This window comes from Diabrotica virgifera, chromosome 5 (genome assembly GCF_917563875.1).
Source record: "Diabrotica virgifera virgifera chromosome 5, PGI_DIABVI_V3a".
Taxonomy (NCBI): Eukaryota; Metazoa; Arthropoda; class Insecta; order Coleoptera; family Chrysomelidae; genus Diabrotica; species Diabrotica virgifera.
The window spans coordinates 54,777,560-54,792,362 of NC_065447.1; the positions used below are offsets into that span (position 1 = coordinate 54,777,560).

At 29.7% G+C, this 14,803-nt stretch overlaps 1 protein-coding gene across 1 annotated transcript in view; it reads right to left on the reverse strand.

Moving 5' to 3' along the window:
- Window positions 1-2,109: 2,109 nt before the first annotated feature.
- Window positions 2,110-14,803, reverse strand: part of LOC114339250 (protein lin-37 homolog) — a 43,601-nt gene continuing 30,907 nt past the window's right edge. The window contains exons 3-4 of the mRNA XM_028289878.2: window positions 10,806-10,962; window positions 2,110-3,551 (exon numbers count right to left, since the gene is read on the reverse strand). Of these exons, the coding sequence (XP_028145679.1) occupies window positions 3,399-3,551; window positions 10,806-10,962 (310 nt within the window). The 3' untranslated portion in view covers window positions 2,110-3,398. The remainder of the gene's footprint in view (window positions 3,552-10,805; window positions 10,963-14,803) is intronic.

Consider the following 14,803-nt stretch of genomic DNA (forward strand, 5'->3'; position numbering starts at 1 on the left):
AAGCTATTTCAACGTGAAATATCCAAAAAATAAAGCACAAAATCTGTTATAACTTTTTTAAAGTGTTTAAAAAAAGCTTTATTTCTGTTTTTTTTAAAAGTTTCTAGCATCAAATTTAAGCAAGTATATTCAAATGGGAAATAAGCCACAATTTTACCTAAAAATGATTTTACCAACGTTTCGACGCCCAAGTCGGGTGTCGTTGTCAAAATACAAAATAATAGTATTATTTTGTATTTTGACAACGACACCCGACTTGGGCGTCGAAACGTTGGTAAAATCATTTTTAGGTAAAATTGTGGCTTATTTCCCATACGTGTCGAAACGTTGGTAAAATCATTTTTAGGTAAAATTGTGGCTTATTTCCCATTTGAATATACTTGATTATAAAAATGCCACAAGAAAATAGCTTCAGAACAACATTAAGCAAGTTATGCTCAAAATAAAGTTGATCCCTTTTGTTTTGGCAAAAAAAAATCGGGAAGATCACCCCCTAATTGGCAACCTAACTGAAATTAATATTTACCGCTCCACAAATTTATTTAACTTAAGTTGTGTTTATATGATATGTAAGTTTCATTGACTCAAAGTGCTTATTTTTGAAAAAATTTGGTTTTAAAATAAAATTTTTAATTTTGAAAAATATGCTTTTTTTTCAAAATAACTTAAAAATTGTTAGAGATACCAAAAATCTCAAAAAACAAAAAAGTCAGTATTACTTTTCTGAATATCTTGTATTTTTTATTTTTCTGTAAGACAAAAATTGATTAAGATTTGGTGTTTCCAAATTTGCATACACTCGTGATCAGTGACTCGTTCAAGCCCTTTTAACTACAGCTCTTGCAAAAATAAGGACTTTGAACCGATGAAACTTACAGATCATATAAACAATACATACACGAGTAAAGAAACTTGTGAAGTGGTAACGATTAAGTTCATCTGAGATATTAATTAGGAGGTGATTTTCCCGACTTTTTACCAAAAAAGGGACTAACTTTATTTTGACCGTAACTTGTTTACTTTTGATGCTAGAAATTTTTTTTATAAAACAAAAATGATACCTTTTTTAAATACTTTAAATAATTTGTAATGAGTTTTCCCCAAAAAGTGCTTAATTTTTTGGTTATTTCACGTTAAAGTATTCCATTTGGAATTGAACGAATATGAACCTATTTTTCATTAGCTATAACTCTGCTTTTATCAGGTATAAAGACCTAAAATATACACATTTTTTTTCAATTTTTTGCGGGCTATATTTTTGCTAAGAATGTTTTTTTCGACAAAATACTTACTTTTTGAGTTATTTGCGAAAACCGTCTAAAAGCGCGGCTATTTTGTTGAAAAATGAACATATTAACTCGCAAATAACTCGAAAGGTATTGACTTAATGAAAAAACTCTGTAAAACAAAAGTTACTTAAAATTTGTCAATTTATCCATTTTCGGACTTACATTTTTTCACCCTCCAGAAGGGGTGAAAGTTACCCCCATGGCAAAAGCACACATCGGCACAATATCACTTTTTTTCTTTTGACTTGTTAGCTATGTGTATGCCAAATTTCATGTCAGTCATTCTTTGACACACTAACACCGTAGAGATTAATTACACGGTTTCTATAGGTACCCTGTTTTTAAACTAGGAGGAGTAATTAAAATTTACCGCGCCGTAATGCTTGTTTATAATTGGTCCAACTTCAGATAAGTTTACTCCACTGTTATGAAATTTGAACACTACTGACATTTATGAAATTTTGACACTATTGGCATTTCATAGGTTAATTAAGTTATATCAGCGATTTTTTTGTGTTTCTGGGATATTCCTTTAATTTTTTGATTTTTAGTCTGATTTTATGTAAAAAACAACAACTGTTTTTAGAACTCTTTAGAGACGTATTAGTATAATATAATATTTATGGATTACCGTCGAAGGCCGACATGATCAACCAAAATAGATGTATTTGGTGATTTTTCTAGTGACATTATTGGGTGTGAATCTGTCTTTTGAGTTTACTCCTCCTGGTTTAAAAACAGGGTATAGTTCTTGTAAAGGATGCAAAGCGGAAGAGGAAACTTTTTTCTATTGAAGGGAAAAGTAATAAAATAACACATGTTTTATCAATCAAGCTAAAATTATATTCATACATAATATGTAATATAAAGTTCGAAAAAAAGAAAAAATATAGCTCAATATTCACTGGGTGTCGCTCCTATTATCACGTTAATTAATTTAATGTCTATTACATTTTTAACACCTTACAATAAAATACAGGATCAAAAAAAGGAAAAAACCAAGAGCGACAAAAGTAAAAACTTAATTTTCAGTACATAATTATTCTAATAGAGATTAAAAAAACAGTGCTATCTCTAGAACAAAAGTAGGTAATTATTGAATAAGAGGATACGTCCCAAAAATGCCTACTTTTTGTGGACTTTGATGAAAAGAAATAGAAAGTAAAGAAATACTCAAATTTTATTGTTTTCTTTGGGGGAAACTAGTAAATTAAAAGTGCCCAAAAATCAAGAAATGCAATATAGAAAGGAAAAATAGAAAAAAGTAATAGTAACCAAAAACAAATTTACGTGAAAAGCCAACAAAAGTATATTAAGACTTAATAAAAAAATTTAATTAAAACATAATAATTATCACTGATTTTTACTATTAAATTATGAAAAAATACATAATACTTATTGTTTAAAATTTTCAAGATACCAAAATAATATGGCGGACATGCGCGTAAAGTAAAGTTGTATCTACATTCGACACTGTTGTCAATTTTAACTTTTAAAATATAACTAGACTGCGCGCTGCAATCTAAAACTTTTTCCCCAGTGCCGAAAAAAAATGACTGTAAATAGGGTATGCATCTCTTTCTAATCGACTATGGTGTTTATATCTACCACTTGACATTCCCACTGCCACCGAACCATGACCTAACCATATCTAACCTAAAACTGCCAACAAACCAAATTGTTTTTTGTTAAAAGTAGGTAAGAATAAAATGTTTTAATCTAATAACCTAACCCAACCAAATCTACGAGTAAACTAGTAATTTTTTTGTTAAGAATAAAATATTTAATTCATAATCTGTCAATTTTTTTTCATAAGAAAACATTTTATATAACTATGGCAACACTGGTTAGAATGAGCATATGAAACGGTTGTCATTACTGTCATTTCTTGTTGTTTCATGGTATCTACTGGCGGTGGCTTTTAAAAATAAGATATTTTAAATGGAAATTACCTAAAATATTTCATTTGCCCCCAATAAAAGTCCATTGCACAATCATCAGTAAATGAAGCAGAATTCATTGATATAAATTTCATAGCCGTAAAGATCCTACCCTCTTATTCAACTACTACCCTAAAGTACATAATCTGGATTAAATGACAAAAAACCATCACCTATTATAAATAGCAGTAAGAATGTGTGTACTCTGCTCATACCTGGCTTCGTTATTTACAGCTGTCTGAATCCATTTTTTCTTAACTTTCGACCATCTTTTCATATGCATTTGCATTAATGATTGTCTGCTGGGTGGAGGACATTCTTCCTAAAATAAGAAAAGTCAATAAAATATAAAATCTTTTATATAGCTGAAACCAAAACATATCTGGACCTTATAAACAGTACAGCTTTCTGTATGATCTTATAGATATTGTGACATGATTATGTCTCCCGACTGTAATATATGTGGACGCCATCTAATATAACTAAAGTGGTTCTAATCTTCAGGTTCTTTTCAATGTTAAGTAGTTAAGGGAGAATGAAACATCTTACCTCGACGAACACCAAGTTTATTCTCATCTTTGCATTGTATTATTTGACAATCGAACTATGTTATTTTTACAAATACACGGGTTGCTTATTCAGCACCCGTGGCTCAAAGATTCGTACACTAAATATTTAAATAAACAATCAAGGTAAATGTTAGTCGATATTACACAATCTTGACCCAGTTCGATATTGGATATTTTCTACCTATTGTAATATTTATGAAAATCTTTATCTCTCTTATTCCAGGACACCATCCTTCCTCTCTTTAAGATTTTTTTTTATCTGATTTACGAAATGAAAAAAAATCTTAATTGGTATAAGGATAAATTTTACGGTGTGTTTACTAACAAATATATTTTTTATACTTCGTCAAAATTGTGTCATATTATACTGACCTATCCAAATGAAAGTGAAACTATGTACAAGTTTGCTTATTTTACACTTTCACTTCTATACGCCAATAAAACACAAACATTACCTTGAAAAATTAAACCTAAACATAAATACATATACATAATTTACAAACACAAACTTCGATAATGTAAAATATTGTCTATTCTTACATATTTCTGTTCTTATTACTCGCGAAATTCTACACTCAGAAATTATATTTTATACTTTACTTTAACTCAAAGATTTAAAAAGAAATTACAGCTTAAACTCTTAAAATTTAATTTACTCTCTTAATTCTTATTCTGTTACTAGACTTTTATAAGACAATTCTTTTGATGTTCTCAAATTTTTACATATTCTGCTTTTAAAAATTCTCTCTTTTTTCTTCTTCTTCTTCTTCTATTTTTTCTTTTTCTTCTTGTCAGGTACCTACTTCACACTAATAATATTTTTCTTTATTTTCTTTATACTTAGTACTTTCTCCATAGTGTACTATTAAACATAAATCTTCTTCTTATTCATATTTCTTCTTTGTTATCATTTACTTCATATTGCATATAATATCTTCCTTCATACATATTCATATCATTTTTCATAATTATATATTTATATATCATTTACTTTAAAAATTCTTCATTTTCTAACCCTTACCTACTTGGTGGGTATTTTCCCGCAACTTTATACCCTTGACTTTGCTTCCGGTCCTTTTGCACGTCCTTAGTCGTGAGAAGGTTAGTTCCAAAAAGACAAAATGGATAGTTCTGCGCTTAAAAAAATCTTTTTCTACTTCTCGCATCCCTAAATTCCTGTCTGAACCTAGTGCTCCCCCTTAGTTGAGAATAGGATTACTTCAAAACAAAAACTGGGTATGCTAAAATCTTCTGATCTTCATTTTGTACCTTTTTCTTGACAAGAGTGTGTTTTTTTTTGGTTTGTCTAGATTGTCTTAAATTAATTATGCTTTTAATATATTTAAAAAAATCAGTTATCTCAATAATTTATCATAAAACATTAAACATCATATTTGTACTAAAATTCGACCGATATTAAAAAATCGAAATCTAAAAATTTTTAAAACTAAATCAAAACAAAAAGGATTGTTATCGGTATCTAAAAACTTCAGTATTCATTAATGAAAAAATTCGAAAGAAAGTGGTAATAAAAATAGACTATATTCTGTTAAAAAAATATCATGGAAATCTCCTAATAATGAAAATCTCCTGAAATATCATGAAAATCTCCTATAAACATAAAGAAAATTTCAGCTTGCAATTGCTGAGTACCTAATTAATATCAAGTCTGGACGTCCATTAAAATATTTACATAAAACTACTAATGAGAAAAACCTACAATACCTAAATAGTTAATTTAAATTTTTGTTACTAGTTAAATAGAAGTTCAGTTTCTTCACGCGTATAGTCACTTTTACGTCACAACACAATAGTCTTATCTCTATTTCTCTAGTTATACCTGTTATAAAGCCTTACATAAATTATATTATTCATTCAAATATTTAAATATATTTCTAATATAAAAATTTAAAGTATATTTATATATAATATGCATATGTCTCAAAATAATGTCTCCTTAGATAGGTACTTCATTATTTTATCAATAACTTTTGTCATTCAGTATTTCATTTTTTTTTTGTAACATCTTACTAACTTGTCCTTAAATTTTCGTTTTGTCAAAATATTCATAGTTTATTCCGATTGCATCTATGAATGCTGTTTGAATCTTCGTTAGTCACTGTATGGGATAATATTCTTTGTAATTATAAAATCGATTCATTTAAAATCATATCAATTGTCGATCATTTCAGTCTTACATAATTTTTCATAGTTTCTTTGCTATATTTTTTCCTTTCTAGGTTTTATTTCTTTGTCATATCATCGGTAAATAAAAAAATCTCTAAATCTTGCTTCTTAATCCTTGAGTTTATTCGGGAACTCAATATTCCGTCGAAATTATTCTTGTCCATTATGTTGGATTTTCCATTTTGTTCCAACTTCTTAAAAATATTTTCTTTCCTTTTCTTATAAATAATCCAAATAATAATTCTTTCGATTATACTCTCAATAGGTATCTTGTTTTATTATAAAACTGTTTCTACACCTTTTTCTAGTGTATAATAATACAATTCATAATTTTAAATCGTGTATATATCTTCTGTCAGCAAAATTCCTTATCATAGTATTTCTTTATCCGTGTTTTCACGGTCAAATAACGTCAACATTTGAAAATATGTAAATATAAATATACCTTCGCACAAATAAAAATCTTTAAATGGCATATTTTGCTTGATAGAAAAAAAATTGAAAATTAAATCATTATTTTTACGTATCATAGTATCATCAAATAGTTGCATTCTTTCTATTAAAAGAATTGCAAAATAACATTTTATTTTCGTTAACAATAAAACTTAATATCAAGTATCAATGTAGTTGATCAAAAACCATCTAAATCTAAATTATTGAATATATTTATATATATACTTAGTAAAAACTCGAAAATTTAATTAATGACCTAATTTAATAATAATTATTGCATTCCAAAATAAAAATTATTCTTATGTTAGGCTATATGCAATATATGAGAAATATTAAAGCAATAAATACAATATAGTCAAATTACTCACACATCACGTACTTTTGTCCTTGTCCACCACTGTCCATTTCGTGGATGTGCGTCCTCCTGACGCCGCGTCGGCTGGTTCCATGGTTCCAGAATTCCCAATTTCCGTCCATGTCGACGTGTCTCCAATGTCTAGTCTGGTGGGCATCGCAAATTCCATCTATCAGCTAATAATATCTATGGGGGATAGATACTTTACCCCAATTTTCTTTTTTTCTTCCAGTTTCTCGTCGCTCCCATTGTTTTAGTTTAGATTTACTTGACTTTTTCTAACTTAAGTTTCCCTTATTTTAATTTTCTTTTATTTTCCATCTTCTTATTTCTTAATTAACTTCTTCTTAAAATTTACACTTAACTAAGTACAATAACTACTTAACAAAGACCTTCTGGACCGCCATGTAATATAAATGGAATGCAATGGTAACTGGAGTGGTTCTAATCTTCAGGTTCTGTTCAATGTTAAGTAGTTAAGGGAGAATGAAACATCTTACCTCGACGAACACCAAGTTTATTCTCATCTTTGCATTGTATTATTTGACAATCGAACTATGTTATTTTTACAAATACACGGGTTGCTTATTCAGCACCCGTGGCTCAAAGATTCGTACACTAAATATTTAAATAAACAATCAAGGTAAATGTTAGTCGATATTACACAATCTTGACCCAGTTCGATATTGGATATTTTCTACCTATTGTAATATTTATGAAAATCTTTATCTCTCTTATTCCAGGACACGACTGTTTTCAGCTCCTGGCCTATTTATTATAATTTTAATTCATTAAGTACATGTTAAGAATAAGTTTTTTAATGAGTTTTACCATGAGACTGAAATTCACAATAATGCACTTATTCACAATAATGTACCATAAATTATCTCAGCAATTAGAAGGCTTTAAGTACCTGGTGACTTTTCCAGGGCTGGGAAGTTCCTTATTACGTATAAAAAGTGCACTTAGTGAGTTTTACCTCTAATAGGATGAATATGAGATATGGTTGGTTTGAATAAGTCCCAGTTTATTAGCTATCTCTTGATAAAGGATCTTTCCTATTGAGTCATGCTACTCCTTATCACTTTCAAGTCCGTCAACACGGCTCCCATGTTCATGCTGTTATCAATAAGGTACCACCAACAAGGCTACCGTGTTTACATTTCAACAATTTACCAATGACTGTAAAAAAGTGACACATGAGACAAATATCTGATATTGGCCCGGAGCTAAAAGTGTTATATTCAGTTGCAGCAAATGCTTGGCAAGCCCAGATTTTAGTCATCTGTTAAATATGTTTCCTTAAGAGGCTACAGTAGCGATCAACAGGTAGCAACAAACGCGGTCCAAGATTGCGGCTGTAATTTTGAATATTTTGTCGAGATATTTGGCACACATATTCGTAATATAATAAAGAATGGCGGTACAGAGCGCAATTTGAGAAAAATATTAGAATGTGGAAATTACTCTAATTAAATACAATATTAAAAAAACGAGCCTGTACCGTCATTAAGAAGAACAAAAAAATACACTTTCTTCAAATAAACTGTTTTTATCCCATGCCTAGATTTTGTGTCATTTTGGACCTAATAAAATTTTTTATTTTTAACAAGAAATCGAATTTTATAACTAATAACTAATTAGGCAACATAGAGAAATTGTCACTGTCATTTTGACAAACCTGCGTCAGATATTCTCTTATCTGTTCTGTTATCTTTATCGATATATCTTCAGCGCGGTAGTGTATTATTTTAAGAATTCGTTATTGTTGTTTCATAGGAAAGTAGTGTTTATTTATAGTTACTTTGTTATATGTAGGTAGGTAAGTATATTGTATGTCAAAATATTTCGAATTCTAATGCAAGTATATAAAGTTAGAGTGCCTTTGGCGCTCTATGAATTAAATAAACTAGGCCCTTATTTCGCTTCACAACGAAATTATTATTTATTATTATTAGAGAGATATCGCAAAGGCAAACGTTATTAGTGCGTCAAGACGTAAATAAGGGATAACGGTGTACTCCAACACAGGCATCAAGAGAGTTATCGCAAATGCTCTGGTGGCGGGGCTTAACGTTATTATGACAACCGACTTTTGGGATTAAAATGTAACCTAGAAATTAATGTTGAGGAATACTGTAATTGTTTTTTATTGAAAAATGAATTTGGATATTGAGCAGGTTGACATGTATTTTAATTTTAATGATTTAACCAACAATAAATATAAATAATCAGTATCAAAATATTATAAAATATGTGAATAACTAATATTCTAACCACAAAAAGTAGTCTATTGTAGACAAAATAAGAACGCAACGTGTTTCTCAACACAAGACACAAGATGATTCACAGTTTTTATTTTATAAAATTTGTATTCTATAAATCATTTTTATGTTTCATCCCAAATGTCAAATTAGCGTTAACGTTATTGCCGTCCTTTATTTCAACCTAAATAGCGGGACACGTTATCCGGTATTAGCGTAACATTCACTCTGCGCTTGCGTACATGCCAAAATAGCGTATTCCGCTATTAGAGAGATATCGCAAAGTCAAACGTTATTAGTGTGTCAAGACGTAAATAAGGGATAACGGTGTATTCTAACACAGGCATCAAGAGAGTTATCGCAAATGTTCTGGGGGCGGGCCTTAACGTTATTATGACAACCGACTTTTGGGATTAAAATGTAACCTAGAAATTAATGTTGAATAATACTGTAATTGTTTTTTATTGAAAAATGAATTTGGATATTGAGCAGGTTGACATGTATTTTAATTTTAATGGTTTGACAAACAATAAATATAAATAATCAGTATCAAAATAACATAAAATATCTGAATAACTAATATCCTAACCACAAAAAGTAGTCTATTGTAGACAAAATAAGAACGCAACGTATTTCTCAACACAATAAACAAGATGATTCACAGTTTTTAGTTTATAAAATTTGTATTCTATAAATTATTTTTATGTTTCATCACAAATGTCAAATTAGCGTTAACGTTATTACCGTCCCTTATTTTAACCTAAATAGCGGGACACGTTATCCGGTATTAGCGTAACATTCACTCTGCGCTTGCGTACATGTGTCAAAATAGCGTATTCCGCTATTAGCGTGCGATAAAAATGCATTTGCGATATCTCTCTATTATCGTGCGATAAAAATGCATTTGCGATATCTCTCTATTATTTCGTGCAAATACCTATGTTAACATACAATTTTCACCAATTTTGGTTTATTTTTATAAATATGTATTTACTAATAACAAAATTGTTTTCTATTACCATTTAGCGCGCCTATGAGTTAATGTCACATTCAAATTATGTCAAACAATGCCGAAGCACTGTTGTCAAAGTTTCGCAGACCTTACGAAAAAAGGTTATATCTCCCGAAGTTATATTGGCGAGGAACCGCAAAGTGGGCGACGCCTGGTGGCGAATTTGAAAAGCATTAACTCAAGGAAAACATTGACTTTGCCATTAATTTGTGTACATATTTGCGGTCAGTTTGTGTTGTAATTAACAATAATTTCGACTTAAAAAAAATTGTTATCTGTTGGTGTAAAATAAACTGCAGTGCACCTATTAATTAAATTAAAAACAAAATTAGAAATCCTAAGATAGATTAATAATTTTTAGAACGCTGTGTGATTATCGGGGGGCCAGATTTTTTTATGAAAAAAAGGTAAAAACAAATCAGTAGTTAGCATCAAATTTTAATGAATGCATACAGATTAAACATAATTTTGAGTCGTCTTTAACTTATAAGATGTCTTAGTTGCAAAACTTAGTGGTTACTTTGGCAAAACACTCCTGTAAATGATTTTAATTTAACGTTTTAGAACTGTGAATTCAAATAACAAAATGAATTGTTTTCCTAGAGTTGTCGTCCATCTTTGAAATTTTGAGCGCCCTCTGTTGGAATTTAATTTTGCGAATTGATGACGCGCTACTGTATGCTCTTACGTAATTGACAAAAAAATAGTATTTCAAAAATGTCTTAATGGTACTTACATAATCTAAATTCAAGTTATTTTTATTCTGCTTCTGCTCAGGCAAAGGAGAAGGAACTCTGCTAACAAACGGGGTGATGGCTGCTGGTAATCTATGTACTTCAGAGGCATTGTCAATCCATGAATTATTCACGGGTTCTGGAGAAGATAATCTTCGTCTGTAATGTTAAGTATATTAAAATTTTTAGCACCATATACAGGGTGATTGATTAGTGGGATAAAGCCACATAAAGCTCAGTAGATCCGCTGTAGTAATAGATAGCAACAAAAGTTGCTATAATAACAAAATAAAAAATAACAAAAATTGTAGCCAACTTTGAGCTTCACGTTACAAAATTAATTAGAGTGTTACAGGGTGTTCCATCACATAGTGGGAGACCAAACTTATGTTTTTTTTAATGGAACACCCTACATTTTATTTTATATTCGAAATCTTTCCCATCACAAAAATATAAACGTTTGTTATGTTATACGGGATATTTAAAAAGTTATAACCAATTTTCTAGAAAAATCATAACAAGTTCAACACCCTGTAAAAATAAAAATAAACACAATAGCAATGGTTTATTGGTGCCATATTTTTTTATTGATTATCAAAATTTTCAAGAATGGTTAATATTGCCAATTTTCTTTATATCGAATACAGGGTGAGTCAAAACGCAAGTACATTATTTTCTCAGTAATTTTAAATTAAACACCAAGTATATTATTTTATATAATATTCTCTATGTAAAATTTAATAAAAAATGTTTGTCCTGGTAAAAGTATATTAGTTTAAAATGCCCCTATAGGGCTACAAACATAGAAACAAAACGTTTTCGCTCTGTAACAAGAGCATCATCAGTGTTACAAGAACATGGTGAGCCACCCAAAAACACAAAGGTAAAAACATAGTAAAATCCAAAGGATGGATATAAAATCCTATGGATATCGCCTTAGGACAACATATGATTCCCACACGTGGTAAGTAGGTTACTAGGTAACAATTAATTAGGTCATAGGCGTGCTGGAATATCCGTCATTTTGTTCGGTACCAAGGTGCTTCACTTTTATTGTCCGATATGTAAATACAAAGCAGACACTGCATGTATAAAAGAATAAATACTCCAAAAACATCAAAATTTAGACGCTCCGTAATTTTCAACATTATCTCTAGAAAAATGTATTTAGTTTTTAACAATAACTCAGCTTCCCTTTAAGCTTTTTGAACTCACTCTCACATCATTTTGTAGGGAATTTCATAAGCTATAAGATCATGAGAGCTGCAATCTTTCTAGACCCTTTTGTTCAGAGAATTTTAATGTTAAAGGGCTAAAAAGACGCTACTTTGCATTGAAATCAATACTTTAAACGCTTATATGTATCTCGCTTAATTTATAAGCTACGTGAGTTATAAAAAAGCAAAATTTTCAGTATAAAAAAGCTAAATTTTTGGTCAAAACACTTTTTTTCATAAATCCAATAGTTTTTGAGATATTTTGAAGAAATAACGTATTTTTTGAAAAATCGAAAAAAAAAGAAATTTACTTAAAACAAGTTTTTTCAAAATGTAATTGTTCTAAATAATTCAAATTTTGGAACGTATTGCCGGAACATAAATAAAGTTAATTTTGCATGGGCTACGATTAATATTGATTTTGACGCACATGGCATACATTTTACCGTCATTTTTTCTTTTATAAATTCGAGGTATTTGACTAATTTTCGTCATAACTCGCTTAATTTTTATGCTTAAGGCTTTTATCAAAGCTTATTTTGAAGGTATAAAAAAAGTACTTTAAAAATGTTTATTTCCATTTTCTATGAAAAATTAATCATTTTCTTCAGGTAAGTCAGGTTTGTTATTTGCATCATTTTTGAGCTACTGCCAAAATTTCAAACAAATCCATGGAGGCATTTAGAATTGCGAGGTGAATTGCTTGAATGAATATACTATATAGCCATAGCGGATCTACTGAGCTTTATCACACTAATCAATCACCCTGTATAGTAACTGTCTAAATACAGAATTGTGTACTATTTTTCCCAGAAAAAAATCACAATAATAGGTCTTTTCATCACAATATAGTGTCTGTCATTTTTTTTATAAACATTTGTCATTTTTAGCCTTAAAATATAGTCGTTTTAATACTATAACTTGATAACTAGAAATTATTAGTTCTGAGATAGACATGTTTAATGATTTTAAAGAGATTTGTGCTGCTACCATGATGTTGGTAAATATTTAATTCAGTCTGCAGCTCTAAAATACTGTTCCTTAACTTTTGGGCTTCGGATTTATTTAGGTATTTGTTTTCCAATATGAACAAAAACACGAAAACAAAAGTTATCAACATTTAGCACTACCATAATGTTAAAATTTGAAAATGTCGTGCCAAGCTGCATATAAGTGAATTTTTAACAAAGCAATATTTTAAGCATTATTTTGGTGAAAATTAGCCCTCGACCATGGATTATTATGGGTAGGCTAGCATCTGTTTAAATAAAATATTTTGTATTTTCAATTTACAGTGTTAATATTGACCAGCGTAAAGGCTAAACTAACATCAAAATAAATAAAAAAACTAACACAAAATGTAAGCATAATAGTGAAGTTGATAAGTATTATAATATTTATTAATCATCTTCATATATTTCGTCAGCATTATCATCATTACTATTGTAATGTGGTAGTCCAAAATAAAAAGGCTTGAAACTATCACATAAGGCCGGAGGATTCATAGCAAACAATGACATTAAATCTTGATATTTGCTTTCCATTATTGGGATAAGCCTAGAGTGCAAAATTTTTAAACAAGTTTGGTGAGTAACAATTTCTTTTACTAAAATCCAATAGCCTAAGGGCCGGTATTTCCAAACGCACTTAAGCCAAAGCTTACTTTAAGCCTGAGCTTAAGCTTAGACGCCTGTATTTCTACTTCAATTTGAGGCTTAAGCGTAGGCTCAAGCCTCACCTTAAAATAATTTTAAGCTCACGTGGGAGTTGGTTTAAGCCTTTACTTACAATTTGTTTTTTGTCTTTTTTGAGGTTATTTCTACACATTAATAATTATAGAGTTATTTTGAAAACCAACTTTTGCGTAATAACGTTATTATTGGATTATCAATGACTATTAAAATTCTTACTCATTTTAGAAGGTGTAGGCCGTAGGCACCTGAAAATTTTGGCTGTAGCAAACTATCCAACACCAAAATACTACAGACATTTCAGTCAAAAATTATTCGTATGTTAGCTAAAGTCCCATGGTACGTGTCAAACCAAACCCTTCATGCAGACCTCAACATTCCCTTCATCAATGGTGTGATTGCTGACCACTATAGAAGATACATGAATCGCAGCGCAGACCATCCAAACCATCTCATAGACGAATTATTCAACCCTCCACTGATTGACAGACGCCGAAAAAGACTTTGGCCAGAAGACCTAGCTGCTAGGTGAATTCCAGAGAGTCGTCAATGGACGACACCTGCCACAAGCCAAGAACCTATATCATATTTACTTATTATTTTATTGAAGTATATTGTAAATGAGCAATGACAAATAAAAAAAACCTGAAAATTATTTATTTCTACAATTCTTGGTATATTTATTTTACAAAAGTAAACTTAGCTTCCAATTTGACATTTTAAGGAATATGTCCAATAAACAAAATTACAAAGACGGATCTATTGTTTATGCAAAATAACAATAAAAAATATAACCAGAGAAAATCTAGACAATATACCAACAACACATGTATTTACTATCTATTTAGTACCCTGTATACAAAATTAAGTGAAGTAGATGACACAGATACAGATGTGTGTGTGTGTGTTTAGATTTATGACCTTGGTTTGAACCAACTGGCCAGCTCAAATTTTTTTTTTATTTTCATAGACACAATTTCCTAATTTTAACTGATATACATTATATTTTAATAATTACAAACATATATTACATACATTACATTAAAAATACATACTAATATTAAACACTATTACTAAATACTTATACTAAAC